The sequence below is a fragment of the Siniperca chuatsi genome, linkage group LG7, assembly GCF_020085105.1.
Source record: "Siniperca chuatsi isolate FFG_IHB_CAS linkage group LG7, ASM2008510v1, whole genome shotgun sequence".
NCBI lineage: Eukaryota > Metazoa > Chordata > Actinopteri > Centrarchiformes > Sinipercidae > Siniperca > Siniperca chuatsi.
Genome location: NC_058048.1, coordinates 10,367,038 through 10,385,759, shown reverse-complemented (window position 1 = coordinate 10,385,759; position 18,722 = coordinate 10,367,038). Strand labels below are relative to the sequence as shown.

Below are 18,722 nucleotides of genomic sequence, written 5' to 3'. Positions count from 1 at the left end.
CAACATGCTGAGCTGATGGTCCGTATTATATCCACTCAGAAAAAAACATTTTGGCTTTTTTTTTTTGGCCTCTGTTGAAATGTTCAGAGTGCCTTAGTAATTTATGGTTGAATCTTATAGCTTAAAAGCCATCATAACTGAGTATGGATCAAGTCTGACGTCATTAAAACACACATTTCAAGTAAAGTCTGAACTCTCTTTCTATTCAAACTGAGTATGACTCATATTTGAGCAACCATCTCATGTGCCCATCTTTTTCCATGTGGCTGTGTAGCAGCTGAATCAGTGACCTCGAACCTCTGAATTTAGATGCAACCAGAACTTTTGTGTGTGTTTGTGGTTGTGTGTGTGCATATGCATGCGCATTTGCATTTATGTTTTTATTCATGCGTTAGTAGTTTGCACTATTTCCACTTGCTCTGGGATTTTGCTTGTGGCTATCCAACCTACTCAAATTTCAGGTAGCTGCACTCCTTACCCCGAGGATGGTCCTTGGGGAGGTCTTGTTGTTTGAACAAAACTTTCTACTATGTCTTACTGTAAAAGTAAAGGAGGCTGCTTGCACACTGGTGTAGACCATGCATAAGTGAGTGAGAGAGAGAGAGAGAGAGAGCGAGAGAGAGAGAGAGAGAGCAGGGCAGCTTTAAAATATATCCGCACAGGGCTTTTAACCTATTCATTGCTGGAGTAACACAACCAGGATGCTTTATCTTAGAAACATTAATGGGAGTGACTGATCTGGCCTACTAGAAAACATCATTCATTTATGTCATTTTATGGAATACATTGTGTATAGCAAACTATCCGTTTCGGTGCACATGCAACTTGTGATTATAAAAAAACTACTACTCCTATCACTACTTTTAAACCTCTGATAACTATTCCATATTCTTCATCCACAGCTTGTTAACTCTTATCAGAGATGGTATAGTGAAAGAAAAGAAAAGGGGAGAGGAGATGGTAGCTTCACCCACCATATATTGGGACCGGATGTGTAGCTAATGAAATGGACAACACAAGACATGTTGCTGATACAGTGGTAATTACCAACTGCTGCCACTGCAGTACCTACACTGCCTCAGTCACATGCTCATAGCCCTGAGCATGACTTAGGCAATGCTCAGAGCAACTCATCTCTCTCACGACTCCTCTCCCTGCGCTGCTCCTGTTGATCTCTGCCTCTCTCTACCTTTACTTCTCTGTTGTTTATCTTTCTTTGCACAAGCTTCCATAGTATGATATTTCTTCTTAAAGCAAGAGTTCTCATCAGTATAACATGTAGTCCATTTGGGGCTCCCGTAGTGATAAAACTGTCAAATATTCTAACCAAAGCTACTGTAAATTTGTTGATATACGTACAGTACATGTGTACATAAAAAGGGAAATCTTATATCTATCTACATGATACAATAGGATCTTCAGTTGGACTTTGGAATCCATTTGTGGATACCCTTAAGCTCATGCATTAAGGTCAGAAAGCATTTATACTTCTCCAGAGCCTCTTTGTAACTCTGTGTGGTTATTTTTCTGCTATGTGAGCTTTACAGGACAGTGCTATTATACTGTGGACTAGGTGTTCAACAACTGCAGACCCCTGTCAAATGCTGCTATTCTAAATATGTCCATTCTATTAGCTGTGTGGCACTCACATCTCATTCATCTGAGTATGGTTAGCATATGCTAATGTTGCTGTAGGTAAAAAACTTAAGTAATTACAGTGCCACGAGACAGAGGGGTTTTGAAATTGGATTCTATTGATTATGTTAAACAGCAAAGATCTAATGGGGGGAAATGAATGTATGTAGGCAGCAGAATGAAGTTGTAAAACCACAGATGCTTCAGAGATCCCGTATTGCAATGATTACATTGTAGGATGAAAATGATCATGTGCTTGGACAACATAAGTGATCTAGCACTTGTATGATAGTCAGTAGGTCAACCCCGTTTACCGTTCCAAATCCAACAGACGGCTCATTAAGCGAAGAAACATGGTTTAACAACAAACAATTATGCACAGAACCTAGCACTGGGAGTGGAATTGCAACACCTGCAGAGACCCTTAAAGCTAATTTGGGAGAAATCCTTTGAGTGAGACATTAACTCAGCACAAATGATATGGAAAACTCAATTAACATTTAACCAAGTGATGAAATACAACAATACAAACAAGTGTGCCTCTGGGCACAGTGAAAATAAGCCCTCATTAGCCAGATGGAAATTATTAAAATAAGATAATAAGAAGACCTCCCCCAGTGCAAGGCTGTACAGGGTGGAAAAGTTAAAGATATTGCTTTTATTTACCAAAGATAAATATTAACAAAGAATATTCATAAGGAGGAAAATACTGTTTATCAAGTAAATTTTAACCAATTTGAGAAGGCACATAAACAGAAACAGGTTGCCATATTTTCTCGACTAGATTTCTCTATTTTAATGCCACTTTTGTTGGTTATTTCAATTTGAAAACAAGATTTATTCCTCTCTGCTAAACAATGCTTATGTCCCCTTACTGTTATGTCAATGACTGGCCTGCTGTGTAGCAGATAATAATATTGATTTCAGTGTTGGTGGTCTTTGACCTACCAAACAGCTCGCTTATCTCGTCCATGCATCATAATGGAATTAAAACATTGGAAGCAGAGGTTGAGATCGCAGGGGCAAGTTTTGCTACCAGAGTGGTGATGGTTCCAACCTTTTTTCCCTTTCACGTGTCACCCATTAATAACGTCATATATCAATGTAAGGACTGCTTATTATGCTGTTGTCGTTCTTGAACCCTTACTGCAGTTGCCTCAAACATGCTTGACACTTTCCTGACCCCACTGATGAATAAAGAATTGGTTTGGGATTAGCCCTTCATCATTAAAATCTCCCCACTCCAGTCACTATACCTCTGAATCTGCTGAATTTGAATTTCAATCTGTTCCAGTCATTGATATTTTTCTTCTCCACAGCCTGACAGTCTGTTTGATTTACGTTTATACTGCAGTTTATGACTTTGTCCGGACGCTTTGTAAAACACAATAAACAATAAATCTGCTGTTTACATATTCTCCTGCACTTTGATGCACTCACAGTGTCCTGATTGCAAAACTGGAATGTACTGCCATAAAGTGAAGGCATGTGTTGCTATTAGAGCCACATGCAAGGTTGTACAATATACAGATATGATTTATGAAACACCGCCATCACCCCTCCAATTCTCCATCTATACCCGCTGCTATAATTACACTCAACAGCAAATTTTCTTGTACTTGCTGCATGGACTGATGTGCATAATTTATTTACTTTCCGACAGATTTTAAATAGGAAGCATCAAACCACGGAGTAACCTTGGCGCCTCATCCAAGTGCAGTTACATCGCTGTCACTTTGAAGAAAACAAAGTGTGAATATGCAAATGTATTTCCTTTTTACACACCCTTACAAGGGCCACAGTCAGTGACTCCCTCTGTTGTTTTTATTAACACCAATATGAAAATGCAATGAATGGCTATCAAGTTTGTTGACACTCCTCTGATTAAAAACTGTATGTCCAGTGAGCTAGGTGGCCTCAAAAACTGGCTGAACTGATGCTGAAAGTCCCTGAAGTGTGACAATAGGTTCCTAGCATTGCTTACATGCAGGGAAATGGAAAGCCGAGATATCCAGCCTTTTGATGGCTTTTAGCTGAACACCAAGAGTGAGCTGATAGGGAGTCAGTGTCTTAGACAAGAACCTTCCAACAGTGTGAATGCGCATGTTTTGTCATGGGAATTGAATGTGTGACTGTATAACTCAGGCCACCCTGTTGCCCATATTACAATGTGACTTTCTTGTAATTTGTCCCCACTATACTGCACATGTTTGGGAAATGAGCCAGTGCCATCAATACATTTCCTACTCTTAAGTATTCCATCAACATTATCTGCTAGTTAATGTATGAGCCTCTGTTTTTTGTTGCCAGAGGGACAGGACTTGCGCCGGAACACCAGACAGAGAATATAAAATTAATATTTCATAGTGCTCCAACGCCCGTCAGACAAATTTATGTGGACATCCCGTCAATAAATGGTTGAAAGATTGATGGAATATAATGTCCCTGGGTAGAGCATGAAGCAGCTGGTGGGATTGTTGATACAAGTGCTATTTTTGGAAGATCCCTGGTACTTTCCTTTAATCTAGTGGGGCAGCCAGCTGAAGCATTGTTGCATGCATCAATGTGGTCCGGGAAAATGGAAAGCAGAAGGACATGTCACCGGAGTGTCCCATCTCTGTCACAGTGTGTGTAAAATCACTGCTCACTTCATCTGACATTGTTTCACCAGCAAACACCATAAGTAGGCTGTTTATCTAAACTGGATTTGTCAAATGTATATGTGGAAAGACATGTGTGACTGACTGGAAATCAGTTTGCAAAGCTTGCTAAGAAATAACCTGTTTAGATTTAAAAGTAAGACAGACATCTGAACAAAGTGCTGCATAATAATGATGTAAACTAGGAAGATTTTAAATTACATGTCATAAAATAATACCGTATAACTCAAATTAGAAAATTGAATGCCAATGCATCAGTCTAAATGACTAAAAAGCATAATCTGATATTTCCCTTTCATTCTAGTCTGCATGAATATTACTTACTTGGAAACACATATTTCTCGGTGTATGCAAATATATATAAAAGAAAGTAATAACTACTACATTTACAAAGGACTGGTAGTTAACATATCGCTTGGCCCCCTAAAACTGTTATTTGTTATGCTACAGCTTGTGATTCTAGTGACTTCCTGTTTAGGTTGATTGGTTTTGATTGGACAGCGCAACAGATGTTTCCTAGCAACTGATTTACACGAGTCGGCAAAAAAGTATTTTACTAGCTAAGACTAGTTTTAATTTAGTAGTTACAAAGAATTATCAGAATCAGAATCAGAAATACTTTATTGATCCCCGATGGGAAACTCTTTTGTTAAAGCAGCTCACTATCACGTCAGTGCACACAGGAATAGAAGTACTAAGCAAAACATGTAATACACTATAATACAGGTAAGATTAATTAAGTACCAAGTGGGTTTAAGTATAAAATTAAAATAAGTGTAAAGTACAAAGTGGATTCACCGGTTGATGATAACTATGTGCGGTATAATAATACAATGTAATAATATAAGTAATAGCAGTAGTAGTATAGTAGTAGTGCATGTACTGTCAAGTTAAGTTTAGTACTTTACACACAAACTTAGCAATGGATTTACGAATAGCTGGTGCAAACCAATCCTTAAATTGAGATGTCCAGAGTTTTAAAAGATTAATGGGCAGAAATTATAATGTGCTCTCTCTGCCTCTGTGACATTTTTCTTCCACCTGCAGGTCTCAGAGCATGTGCCTAGAGGGTTGCCTGCAGGGCCATGGTCATCTATGAAATTTGAATGGATAGAAAACCAAAGATCTAAAAGCCTCTTTGTCTGTAATTTTGGGACCAATGTAATTTACATTAATGATGAAGGAAATGTCAATGTCAAAGAAACAAAGAAAATGTAAATCACTGTTCAACTATAGAGTACTTGTATGTGTGTATCTGAACTGGAATACATAATGTACTTCTCACAGAGTTACTGAAACAAGTTGAGTGCCTATACAAGAGTGGTTCACTTTCAGGATTCACTTTTTAAAAACCCCATATGAGACTGAAAAATGATTGTATAACTGTTTACAATGTGGGCATAATAATGGTACCAGTGTACCTTTGACAATGGAATAGCGATTAATGTATATTCTACACATCTGTCTTTCAACTCATTTTGTGGTAGTTTCATAGCTCGTCTGCAACTCTCTGACATCATCAATAAATTAGCTGAATGTCAAGACAAATGCTGAACATTTGTACAGAGAAACCCACAAGCCAAGGATAGAGGGACCACACAATATTAGTTGTGACAATGACAGATCCAAACCCCTGGAACAGCCTTCAACGGATTTGACATGGTCCCATCTTGCCGGATCTGTCAAACTCCTCTTGAACTTTTCTTTCTAATATTTTGCGGTAAGGAACACAGTACAGCCTAGAGCAGCTCCTGCATGAGTTTGAAGTAATGTGCTTTACCCTGACAGTGAAGATAAAGGGCTGGGGCTGGGGGTGAGGAGGAAAAAACAACAACTCTGAGCTCTCCAGAGAGCTTACTGTGAATTTGAAGGTTAGCCCTGCAGTTTTATGCCAATATAAGACTGGTATTTGATTCAAGTAGTCCAGAAAGCTACTGCAAGCAATTAATTTACACCATGAGCATTACACTGAAAATATATTGACCTTCTTATGTTCTTCGTAAACACCCAGGCAGTCTCTCCATGAAATGACATGGCTAAATGCAATTTTATTTCATTTGCATCATTGACTTCTTGGAGGTTGGTAATTTTAGCCCAAGCCTAGGGTATTTTAACAACCTCTTAACTGTGTACCAGTCATGCATGGTTTATATGGGAGTATTTTTTTTTTTCAAACCACAGCAAACACACAAGGATGATGATACCACCACTTCAGTGGAATTATGAAATTTCAGCTTCTCAAGTGGCCTTTGATTGAGAGGAACTCCTATTTGAGAACAGCTGTGTTATTTTGTCTAAATGGATCTAAATCTTATCTACTATAAAACTAAAAATATAAACCCATTCAAGTTCCCGTGTAATTTCTTCAACATAATGACATTACAGATGTTGGTCTGACTGACTGCACTGTTCTTTATCCAATGAGTGTAATTTCCTCAGAGTAATTACATCATTGTTGGCAGTCGGATTGCTAGCCTGAACTCAAGTGCAAATTAGAGAGATTTCGTATCTGGAGGTTTTGCATGTCAAGCAAATATTTGCATCACAAGGAGTTGGCACAACATCCTCTGATCAGCTGATTACCATAGTGATGAGCATCTTCAAAAGGAAAACTTTCTTCTTCGGGGGTTGAGCTCAGAGTTATAGGTTATGAGCTGCAATATTGACTGTCTCTGAGGGCATGTTCTGCTCAGTAGCAGGAATGTGGGACACTCCACTGTTGATTATAATGAAGTGGGAAAAAGGCAAAAGCTTACTTTTGGAAGAGGAAAAAAGGAGAAGCAGTCTCTTTTTGACAGAGCTCATTATCTTCTCTGAAGGTGTTTGAGGCTTTAAAAAGCAGCAGCAGCAGAGAGAGGAGCAGAGAGGAGAGGGGTTGGAGATAGGATATCCAGAGAGGCTGGAGATTCGTGATGTGATCAGCTTTATACTGTGGATCCATTTCTTAATTATTCCTCTAGGACAGTCATTTCCCCTCTATTCCCTGGCTATAAAACACTCTCCATATGGCACCTTTGGCAAAGGGCATTATTCTGCTCCTCACCAGGCAGGCATCAGGAGTGAGCCTGGCCATCTGAAATGTGCTGACACCTCACTTTTTGGAACAGTTAGCAGGGTAGAGGGAGGAGTGAGATTGAGGGATTAGTGTATGCAAAAGAAATGTCCCTTATTCATTTTATTGCAACAGATGCTTCTTTCCATGCTCTTTAATCATATACTGTAAGTTAATATTAGTCATCCGACACCCTCTCTAGGGGAACTGGGGAATAAGCGGGTGCTGTTTGAGTTAAGTGATGGAAAAGGAAAAAGGGTTTTGGATGCCCTGCCGCAGTCCGTTTTGTGGTGTGGGGCCAATGCCAGACATCCCCCCCCCCTTCTTTCTGATACTGCTACTCAGCACTGCAGCACTGTAGCAACAGGATGGATCTCTCCCTTAATGTGTGTGTTTGTTTGAGAGAGGGAGGTAACACACGAGAGGGGAGTCACAGAAATGAAAATGAAGTCACAGTGTATCAGGACAGCAGCAACATGCAGCGCTGATATTGCGATAACAAGCATGTTGCAACAGGAGAGAAAACTGTAAAGAAACAAAGCGGCTCGGACACCCCTCAGAAGATTTTTACATCCATTTGTTTTAGGAGGGTGCTGAAATGGGGTGGCATGCTGCCAGTGATGAGCTCTTGTCTGCGTGTGCGTGTGTGAGAGACAGAGAGAGAGTCACTTCATCAGATGTGTCTTACAAAGTGAGGACAGAGCATTTCCCTGAAGTCCTACACTTATTATTTGAAGCAAAACTGTAGAAATTGATTGATTGAAAATGATTATTATTCTGTTGGAGAAAGGATGAGTAATGCTTAACTCTGGTGTGTGGCTGAATGTGTGCACTCTAGCTTTTCTCCTACTGCAATATACTCAAGCCTTTGCTGTAATCTAAGAATCTTCTGACTCACCTAGTTACATACAGTGTTATACAGACATAACAGATCATATGTATATTGTATATGGACTCAACATACATAAAGTATAGCACATTACTATTGTTGGAGACACGTACTGTATGCAGCATGTATAATAAATATAAAATAAATAATAATAAATTACATCCACAACAAAAGTGGCTCTTCTGCTCTGTTGAATTAAGTATGATTGATCCATATATTGCCGCTGGAACTATAGGGACCACTCAAACTCCATCCCTTCCAAGTGACTCTATTCAACAGCAACGCACGAGGTGTAAAATAAAATTGCGTATAGTTGGGGGTTGTTGCTGCATAAGCACTGAGTAGCACTTGAAAATGTACAGGCCATTAAACCGTGCACTGGATGCATTGAATGGGAAGCCGCTCTGTGACATCACACTGCCAAAGAGGGATGGCTTAATTAAACTTTCATCCGACAAATATTCATGTGCGTTTAATGAGCCCGAATCACCTCATTCCACATGAATTATGAATATTAATGAACTGGAGGGAAGGGCAGCGGAAGGGTGTGTTGTGTATGGCGCCTAAAGCAGGGTGGATGTTGGTGAAGGAGACGGATGTGTCTAGCCACCAGTCAGTCACTTCACAGTCCCACCAAACCCTGCAGGCCAGAGGTCAAAATTGGAAGTGAGCATACACCGCGTGTGTGGTTGTATAGCCTCATTACAGTAGCCTTGTGTGGAAGCAATAAACCGCCATAAGATTTCACCCAGATCTGACCAGAGAAGGGGTGGTCGGTGGTGGCCTATTTCTGGGGTCCTGCCCTGTCACTTCTCCCCTCGATGAATGCTCACTGGCTACCATCTTACCCTTGAGCATTGCTCCCATTTTGTCTGGGTTTTTTCTCCCTCTATTAATTAAAACAATGTGGCCAAGTCTCATGTACAGACACCCAAAAACCCAGTCATTAAAACAGATACTCATGTTAATGACACTGAGCTTAGGATGTGATGTGTTTTCGAGGTAAAGTGCATACCGCTGTTTCATATTTAGCTCAAAAAGGGTTTCTGTAATTGCTATAAATTTGCACAATGGTTTTCTGCTTGAGCACTAATTGTTCCCAGACAGATTAAAAGGCATAACAGTGCTCTGCTTGTCAATGTCTTGATCAAGTCAGGCAATTATTTATACATACATACATGCATGCGGGGATTTAACCTGGGATCTTTCAGTCAACCGTACAGCATGTGTGAACTAGTAAACAAAATACTCAATGTTTTGATACTCGCATGAACAGCAGCAAAGGCCTTACGTTATCCAAATATTACCACATCCCGGATGATTTCCAATGTAAATCTGTTCTGTGGACCACCAACTTTGACTCAGGAACTCTCTGCTTCAACTGAATAAAATAGTAAATAATAAATAAAAATAGTTCAATGGACAACAATACCACCCTAACAAGCCATTTAGAACCCTTTAATGTTATGCGAAACCTGAAAGTGGGCTACAGGCTGAAAGAGAAACAAGAGGATATTCCTATGACAATCGAATCAAATTCCCTTTATCACATAAAAAAACAGAAACTCTTTAAATTCAGCATTTCCCCCCCCCACAGTGCATAGCAACCGTCTGACATCCCCACAGAGATGAAACCCCCACTAATGCAACTGGCATAACCAGTATCACTGGATCAATGCTGCCATCTACTGCTACTTTTAAGACTCTTCAGCATTGCATAGTATACAATATTTAGAGTAATGAATGAAATAGTTAAGAATTTGAATTGACAAATCTAGTTTGGTTTAGAAAAGCAAAATGTATTTATTTATTGGCAAAGCAACAATACATGCCAATGTATTCAGTTTCTGTAGGCAGTAATGAGGGTTTTACAGATTCAGCAGGTCTGCCTGTTTTGTCTTCCAATTCACTTACCCCTTTCACCCATCTCCACACCATATACTTTGTCCTGTGGAACAGCACTCATAGGGCTCTCCTGAATTCCTTCCAATGGTTATTAAAAGGGAGGAGAAAATACATCAGGGAGATGTATGGGGTAATGGCAATATAGGAACCCAAAATAGATTCAAGGGCTTTAGTCATCAAATAGTATACTGTACAGGTGTGGTTTTATGGTTTAGGCTTTTTTACTGCTTCCATTGCAGCCTTGAAGCATTTTAAATCATAAGCATTTTGTGGGAAAGCGCCAATACATCCCATACGTCAAGTGTTAACAACAATGCATAACAGCAAAGGTCCCACAAGACACGGTGACAGCCAAGATTTTGGTGTTAAATTGCAGTGTTTATTGCCTTGTGAGTAATATAAGTGATGGAAACAGCACCTTGCATGGAATAAATATGTCATAGAGATTGCAAGGTGTAGATTCTTCTCTAATAGCTATAGCATTTAGTCCACTTCGATCTTTCTTAAATTAAACAGCAAAAAAGAGGGGCGGTCTTTAAATTGTCGCTGCAGTGCCATCCCCGTTTCTCTTACTTGAGCTTTACCAGGCCAAAATCTGTGAGGATGTTTCCCAGACATGAAGGAGAAAATCATTACAGTTTAAATTGATCTAATTAATATGGAGGACAGATACCGAGGCACATCTGATTTGGGTGGAAGTCAAGCCTCTCACGCCGCTCGCTTGACCTGCTCACTGAACGATGTCAACAGCACCAGAAGCACTTGGTTCCAGGTGCTTGAGTCACTCACCCACAGTGAGCCACAGGATAAGGAAAGAAAAAAAAAAGAAAACCTTCCAGGCAGTCAAAGAAACTGAATAAGCCACAGAAGAGAAGAGAAAAATTACTTTATATTATCAAAAAGGTAGAAGGTAGAAGACTTAATCTGGCCTTACTAAAGGCAAACATCAGTGCAAAGTATAGGCTATGCATGAAAAGGATATTAAAACAAAACATTACATCACTGTCACGGCTTACTGAGACACATGAATAGAATGGAGCCATTGTTAATGTCATTAGTAACACCTGTGCTTTTTCTACTAGTCAAAATGTCTGCTGTGAAAAGGGCATTTTGTATTCTGGACAGCAGCTTATCTTAATTAGAAGATCACTGTTCTTTAACGAGGAGTGGATGTCTTTTGGCAAGTCTTATGACTCTAGATTTGTTTAGCATCAACCAAAAAAGGTATGGCATTTAAAAGACATTCTCCCTCTCACTTAAGCAAACACATACTTGCACATGTTTGAGTGCACACACATCTAACAAACCATTGGTTGCTTCTCTTTATCAGAAAAGAAACACAAAATGAAAATGAGAAGGCAGACAAGATGTCTGTAGAACGTAAGCGATGAGCTGATAAGTCAATCAGCAGAAAACGAATCTGCAATGATTTTGATAAACGATTAATCGTTTGAGTCATTTATCAAGAAACAATTCCAGACATTCTCTGACTCCAGCTTCTCAAATGTGAGGATTTCCTGCTTTCCTCTTTGTTATATCATTGTGCATGTTTCAGACTACAGTCTATGGTCAAAACCAACAGACCAAACAAGCAGTTTAGACTTGGATTCTGGGATTGTTTTTTTGTTTTTTTAAACTATTTTCCGACATTTTATAGACTAAACAATTAGTCTATAAATTAATTTAAAAAAAGATTAATAGATGAATCCATAATGAAATAATCAGTTGCATGCCTAGAAGGCTGATTATAAAAATGAGTAGTTTACCATTAGATAAAGTTGTAGTAGTACAGGTAAAGTTAAAACACATTTTCAAAAAGTTTTAGGCTAAATGTTTCAACAGCTCTCCTGTTCTGTGTTCTTACTTAGTAGCTCCCAAAGAAGATTAAATATGCCATGTATTACAAAACATTTATAAGGAAAGCATGTTTACATTCATCCGTATTGTTGCAGTTTAAACAAATTAGCTATTTTCAAAGTAAAGATAAAACATTTCCAGCATAGATGAACATACCGTAATTTATGTGTCGTAAAGTAACCGCTGTTCACTACGACGGAAGCACAAGTGTAACAGCCTTTCACTTTACGACAACATAGGCCTTCCGTTTGTATTTCGCAGAGCGCTTTTTTACGCTAGACGTTAGCATTCATATCACTTGGAGAGTGCCAGTATTTGCTCAAATACAATGGGAATAGAGGAAGAAACGGACCGGACGCTCTTCATAAGAAATTTAGATGCAAGAGTGACGGAGGAGCTTTTGTTCGAACTGTTTTTACAGGTGCTGTTGTCGCTAACGTTAGCCATAGCTAGAAAATGTCAAGCGTATGGATAGCATAACACACATAGCGTTAATGCTAACAAATCGAAAGCGAGTTTAAATTACCCCAAAATGTTAAGTTATGATGTGTACAATACGTGTGGCTCCTTTACATATGTTGTAACACTAATGTTTGTTGTAACTTATACACGCTGTGGAAAATTTCAAGAGATGTTCTTAAGTCATTTATGGCAGCTAGCTATCGTTAGCTTTAGCTAGTTGTTGTTTGTGTACAACATTAATTTAATTGTTTTTGCAGGCAGGACCTCTCATCAAAATAAAAATTCCAAAAGACTCGGATGGGAAACAGAAAACATTTGGTTTTGCTGTTTACAAACATGAAGTGTCCGTGCCATATGCCATGCAACTACTCGACGGGACATCGCTACATGGGAGAACTCTTCATGTGCAGTTCAGATCAGGTGACTTGACTTTTATTTTTAACCATTGAACAGTTTTGACAATCTGTCATTCATAATCATTACTTAATCTAATGGGGTTACACTGCCAGAAACGTGTAAAAGTAGCCCCAGTTTGTGCTCCTCATGTATTAGCATACATTCGGGTCACAGAGTTAACCATCGTTTTCTCTAAAAGACAATTCAGAATCAAATACTTTATTGATGACCGAGAGGAAACTCTTTAAACGACGAGACTGAACTACGGCAACAGGCAGCATGGGTGTTTTAAAAACACTTACCGCTGTTCTGATGATATTTTCAGAATCCTGTTTTAACTATATAGATGAAAAAATATTGCGATAAAAAATACTTTTAATCCGTTTCCCGAGTTGCAACTCTGTGTGTGTGTGTGTATGTTAATAAAATGCTCTTACAAGTCTAACATGGCTGTTAACATCAACTCAAGTTGTCCCAGAAACAGACACTCCTGCTTACTTGGGTTACTGCGCCTGCTTCTCTACGTAACCCCATTGACTTGCTGTCTCAAAAACTGCACCCATCACTGAGCTAAATAGCACAAAATGTGATGCATCAATATTCGCTGATCTATGCCGAACAATACTAGTACTTATTCACCTTTATCCATGCAAGGGTAAGTTTGATTTACCATACCATGTTTTTATGCCATGTGGAAAGACTGTAATAGGACTAAAACCAAGACATTAAATTATCGCACTTTGCATAAAAATAAAGATTGAGTCATGATCTGTTTCATGTCTATTCAGGTTTGCGTGACAACTAAACCCACAGCAAGTTAGCCCAAAGAGTCCAATTTCATATTTCTCACAAACTTGGTGCTGGCGAAGCCTTAAACCTCCTTGTGAAGGAAGAAGTGTGTTTTATGTACCTGATCAGAGGGCTCTTAATGCACAGTAACACCATACATGATAGTGGACTGAAATGAACCAGGCTGGAGCCACGCTTAAGCCAGGTTTAACAAGGCTTGTATTACTTTTCCCACTGCTTGTTGCAATTGTAAATAATATCAATACATTTGTTCTTTTTGTACAAGGAAACCATTCATTTTAAAATAGACCTGGCCTTTTTTCTATTTTCTCATATTCAAATGTGAGTATGTGAATACTGTGTGTGTGTGTATATATATGACTGACTACTGTATCATCTGGTGAGAACAATAGTTGTCATGTGTTCCTGTGAAGTATGTAGAAGTTTCTCCAGGCAAAATGTTACTACTGTCATTAATTATAATACTGCTTGTTTCTAAAGCATGGCAGTTTTGAGTGTCCCTGTTTTTATTTAATTAAACATGTATCACACAGTGTCACACATAATAAAAGTACAAGATTATTGTACTTGCACATTGTGGCAGTTATTTTCAAACTTGAATTTTGTCCTTTACTAATAAACTGTGTTTTGTTCTCTTTCCCCTATCATAGGTAGCAGCCATAGCAGCAGTCCAGGGAACTCGCAGAATTCAAGTCCTGCAAATACCCCAAATCCCCATGGCCAGAGGTAAGACTGTCTGTCTCATGAACAGTTTGTCCAGCAGCGCCTGAAACAAAATTTGGTTGTCATCAGCATCAGTGGCATTCAGGCATGCAAACTTGTCACCTTTCTGCGAAAGTCACCGTTTTGAATCCAAAATAGGTTATTTGTGGGATGTGAGATACGATGGCTTTGAAAATACACCTACCTTTTTTTATAAGGGTTATCTGCTATCTGAGGGGGTAAGACAAACAACTGTAGCAGCTGAAAGTGTATTTTCCCCTTGTTTTCATCCGTTTTGAATTATAAAGTTAATTGTGTAAAATGTGTGTAAATTAATCCTAACATTGGGTCATTTCTTTTCACTGTTTCTTCATAAGCTTAAAAAACACTTTTAAACATTTTTACCAAACACTTCTTGGAGGTAAGTAACAGAATGCGATGATCTATGCAATGTTTTCCCCTGCATATAATAATAATAATAATAATAATAATAATAATAGGAATAAGTGTTAGTGTAATATCAATAATAGCAAATGCACGCCTATTTTGTTGGGCTGTGAATGCAGTATTTTGGTAACCTAGTTTGTCAGTAGGGATGGGGATCGTTAGGTTTTATTGCTGTGCGTACCATTTTTGAGAATGCTTAACGATCCGAGTCTTTAACGATACCACTATTGATACTTTTCTATTAATTTGGTGGAAAGACAATAAATTCTTAACAGAACTGGTATTCCTTTAATTGCTTAACTGTGTGTCTGTGACTGTTTGATTTCTGAACAGAAGCCTTCTTCAATAAACACTGCTGATGCTGGGCATTTATTTGAAAGGGAATACACAGGGCCCCTTCAACATCACATATAACTATGAGAATAGTAAAATAATATATCAGCAGCAATAAATGTCCATCAAATTTTTCCAACAATAAAGATGGGGTAAGCTTCAGCTGACCACCATCTAAATTAATGAAGTTGACGAATGTTAAACATATTTTGGCCAATCATTAAACACAACTCATAGGCCCTCCAAATGTTCTTCTATCTGACAGATAGATTAACTTGGTAAATGGTGCTAAATGTTGCTAATAACTGTTTTGTTTATGTTTCAGTATTTAATTTTCACACCAAAGTGTTGGTTAATGTCTGTACTGTCACTTTAAGAGATTGCATATTTTTGGATTATTATTGTAAACGAATAGGACTTGCTAGTTGGGTAGTTGGGGAGCCCGCACCATGCATACCTTGGGTGGAGGAGGGTGATCAGTCCAAGGTACTGCATTTTGGCTTTATCTGCACAACGTTGAGGTGCCTCATACCCCCCCCGGTTCATGTTCAACCATCCTAGAAGCGAACAGGGGCATGAGGCAATTCAATTATTCTTCGTTTGACGCCGGATGGCTGGCAATTCTACAGAATTTAAAAAAACGTTATTAGACAATGGATGTATGTTTGTGCCCCAGTGATTTGATTTAAATGACATGACTCTTGTCTCTCAAGACATAGTTACGTTATAGGACCCACTAGTCCCGATAGCAGTATCGATAAGCTCGGACCTTATTGATTTTTGGGTTTTGAGAAATTTGGAACTGGGTCTTTTTTATAGAACTGGGTCGCGATCCCCATCCCTATTTGTCAGTAGTTAAAAATTTAGAGGCATGGCACTACTGTATGTTTGTAATTGGTACCAGACTGTTAGTGTGTGCAAAGATGCATCCTCCTTATTGAATATTACTTAGATATGCAAGTTTTTCATGCTCTTGGCAGTGCCCTGTGCACAAAAACTGGAGCTTTGGCAAAAGATGTGGCATGAAATGGGATTGGACTGGTCTGTATTTACACATATAGAAGACTCTGTGTACAATCCTTTCCAGATTACACGCCAAATTTCATGCAGCAGTGCCTGTTTAGGACATTTGCTGGAAAACTTTGAAAGTACTGGCCCTACGGTTAAATTAGGCAGTGTCAGACCAGTGTAATGTAGTCTCGATTTATGTGGTGCTTAAACTATGTCAATTTGTTCTACTAGAATGGAGGAAAAATCGCTTTTAAAATATTTCTTGGAAAATATTAGACTTAGTACCTTTGTCTACATGTATCCATCTACAACAAATTATACATTTGATATTGATGTTTTAAACAATTATGTAACTGTCACTATGTCACTGCAGATAAGGAAAACAAATGTGAGTAGAAAGCCTCAATGAGATCATAAGGATTGTAAATAAAAAAACTATGCCCTTTTGACTCTTTGCCCCACTTTCTCCAGCATTTGGTATGGCCAATCCCCGCTGTGCTGTTGTTGTCACTGTCACTAAATTCCACTGTTGGGAGCTAGTCAGCCGGGTGTTTTAACATTTTACAGTGGATCTTAATGATGATTATTGTGTGGTTGGATCACACATAATCAAAACAATATGAAACCACTGATTTATGGGCTTGTCACCTTTCTTTAATATTGCCGTCTATATTTTTGCTGGCTTCATTGTTTGTGTAGGTTTTTCCTTTATTCTTCCAATGGCTCATTTTCATCCCCCTCTTGCAAATCCAGCTGAATATGTATGTGAACTTGACTCGAATATTTTTTCATAAGGCAATCCTACAAAATCTTAAAAGACATGACCTTTCCATATATGCAAAATAGGTGAAATAAGGTCAAAGAATGAATTAAAACATGAGCTAAAAATAATTGAAATAATCAAAGTCAAACATGGATTTTGCAGATGTGGGTGGGTGAATGTGTAATGGACTTGTTGCTCTTTTTATTTATTGCTTTTATGATGACAAAATATTTGACAATGGTTTGCTTTACTCTTACAGGATCCAGTTCAGTTCCCCACCGTATACTCAAGCGCCCCAAATGCAGAGGTCCTTTTCATCTCCCGATAATCTGCAGAAGAATGTCATGGTAACCTTTTTTATGCTTTTATAATGACACAGCACTACACAGTCATGACAGAATTTATAGTCTCTATTTAACAACTAGCTAGTTAGCCAATTTATCGGCATTAGTAAACAGCACTATACTCGCCAGAGAGATTCACCTGGCTGCTCAAGCAACAGGAAGAAAGTGGTAATGTAGTAAAGCTCTTGCTTGCCTTGCGCTGAAAAGTTGAATATTTAAATTTTTATGCATGTCTAAAACCGCTAGAAAAACGTGAAGCACGGCACAAGAGAGGAGTGTGCACCGTTCCAAAGGAAAAAAATAGTTTTGCTGGCGACACGTTTCTAGCAGCGCATCTGTGTGATCGCCTCTTAACAAACGAAGAAATGTGTACACTATATAATTTGACAGGAATAGAAACTTGCTTTTTGGCCTCAATAACCCGTATGAAACACCAGTCCTGTTATCGCCCTTTCCTTCATCTGTAGATGAACAACATGATGTGGCAGCTCCAAATGCAGCAGCTTCAGCAGTTGAATGGCAGCTTCTCCAAGCCTCCGCAGAGGCAGCCGCCTGCAGGTGGAAATTCTAGCGGCGGTGGCTCAAGGCAACACGACAACAACCCCTATCGGCATCAGCCGTCCCAGATGAACAGCGGTGGCAGAAATCAGCGCTACGCAGATGAACCAGGTTCCTGCCGTCATCAGCAACACAGCCACAGCCGGGGCAGCTACCATCAGAACGACAGGAGTGGCAACCGTCACCATGACAGCAGAGGTGGCAACAGACATGACGATAGGGGTAGCAGCCGTTGCTACCAAGATAATAGATGGCGGCGATACTGAGACACGTAAAGGGATTTCTGTAAAGACTTCAGTCCTTCACAGATTTGTGGACAGTTTACTTAAAAAGATCATGGATTATGTTGACAGATTGACATGTATACTCAGGTTGTTTGTACATGATCCTACCAGTTTGAAGATTTAATAACTTATGCCTTAGAGCCATTTTGTTCATTTTTAAGGCGTTTTTAAATTTGTACACTTCTTTCATGTGAGCTTTTCCTCACAGATGTTGCAAATATTTTGATGGGAAGAACTGTATTGCCATGGGAGTAAGGAAAAAAAGTCAGACATGACAGGTAGTCATTTTGGAAGACAAAGAAAAAAAACCATGTATTTAACAAAAAAAAGGATATTGGCTGGTTTTTATGTTATACAAATAGTAATGAAATGGTGCTCCCAGAACTTCAAAAATTCTTCAGGTACTTTGCAAAAAAGAACACATTTTTCAGCTAAAGATTCCACCAGCACCACTTTTACTGCAATAGGGCACCATCCTTTCTTAATGTTAGATCTGTCCTTGCTCTTTCTAAAAAAAAAAAAATGGGCTTTATTTTATTTTTTTTATTCTGAGTCTGTAAGACAAACTGTTTTAAAATGAACATTTTCATTCTTATAAAGCTCCTTTCATTTGA

The 18,722-nt window shown here is 38.8% G+C and overlaps 1 protein-coding gene and 1 long non-coding RNA gene across 2 annotated transcripts in view; one reads left to right on the top strand and one right to left on the bottom strand.

The window, feature by feature from the left end:
- Nucleotides 1-12,206, bottom strand: part of LOC122879198 — a 25,195-nt gene extending 12,989 nt beyond the window's left edge. The window contains exon 1 of the long non-coding RNA XR_006378650.1: nt 12,155-12,206. This is a non-coding gene — a long non-coding RNA (uncharacterized LOC122879198). The remainder of the gene's footprint in view (nt 1-12,154) is intronic.
- Nucleotides 12,191-18,722, top strand: rbm7 (RNA binding motif protein 7). Its single transcript, XM_044203044.1, has 5 exons — nt 12,191-12,419; nt 12,718-12,880; nt 14,317-14,392; nt 17,182-17,269; nt 17,734-18,722. Exons 1-5 carry the CDS (start codon nt 12,327-12,329, stop codon nt 18,088-18,090), a joined length of 777 nt encoding a protein of 258 aa, XP_044058979.1. The 5' UTR covers nt 12,191-12,326; the 3' UTR covers nt 18,091-18,722.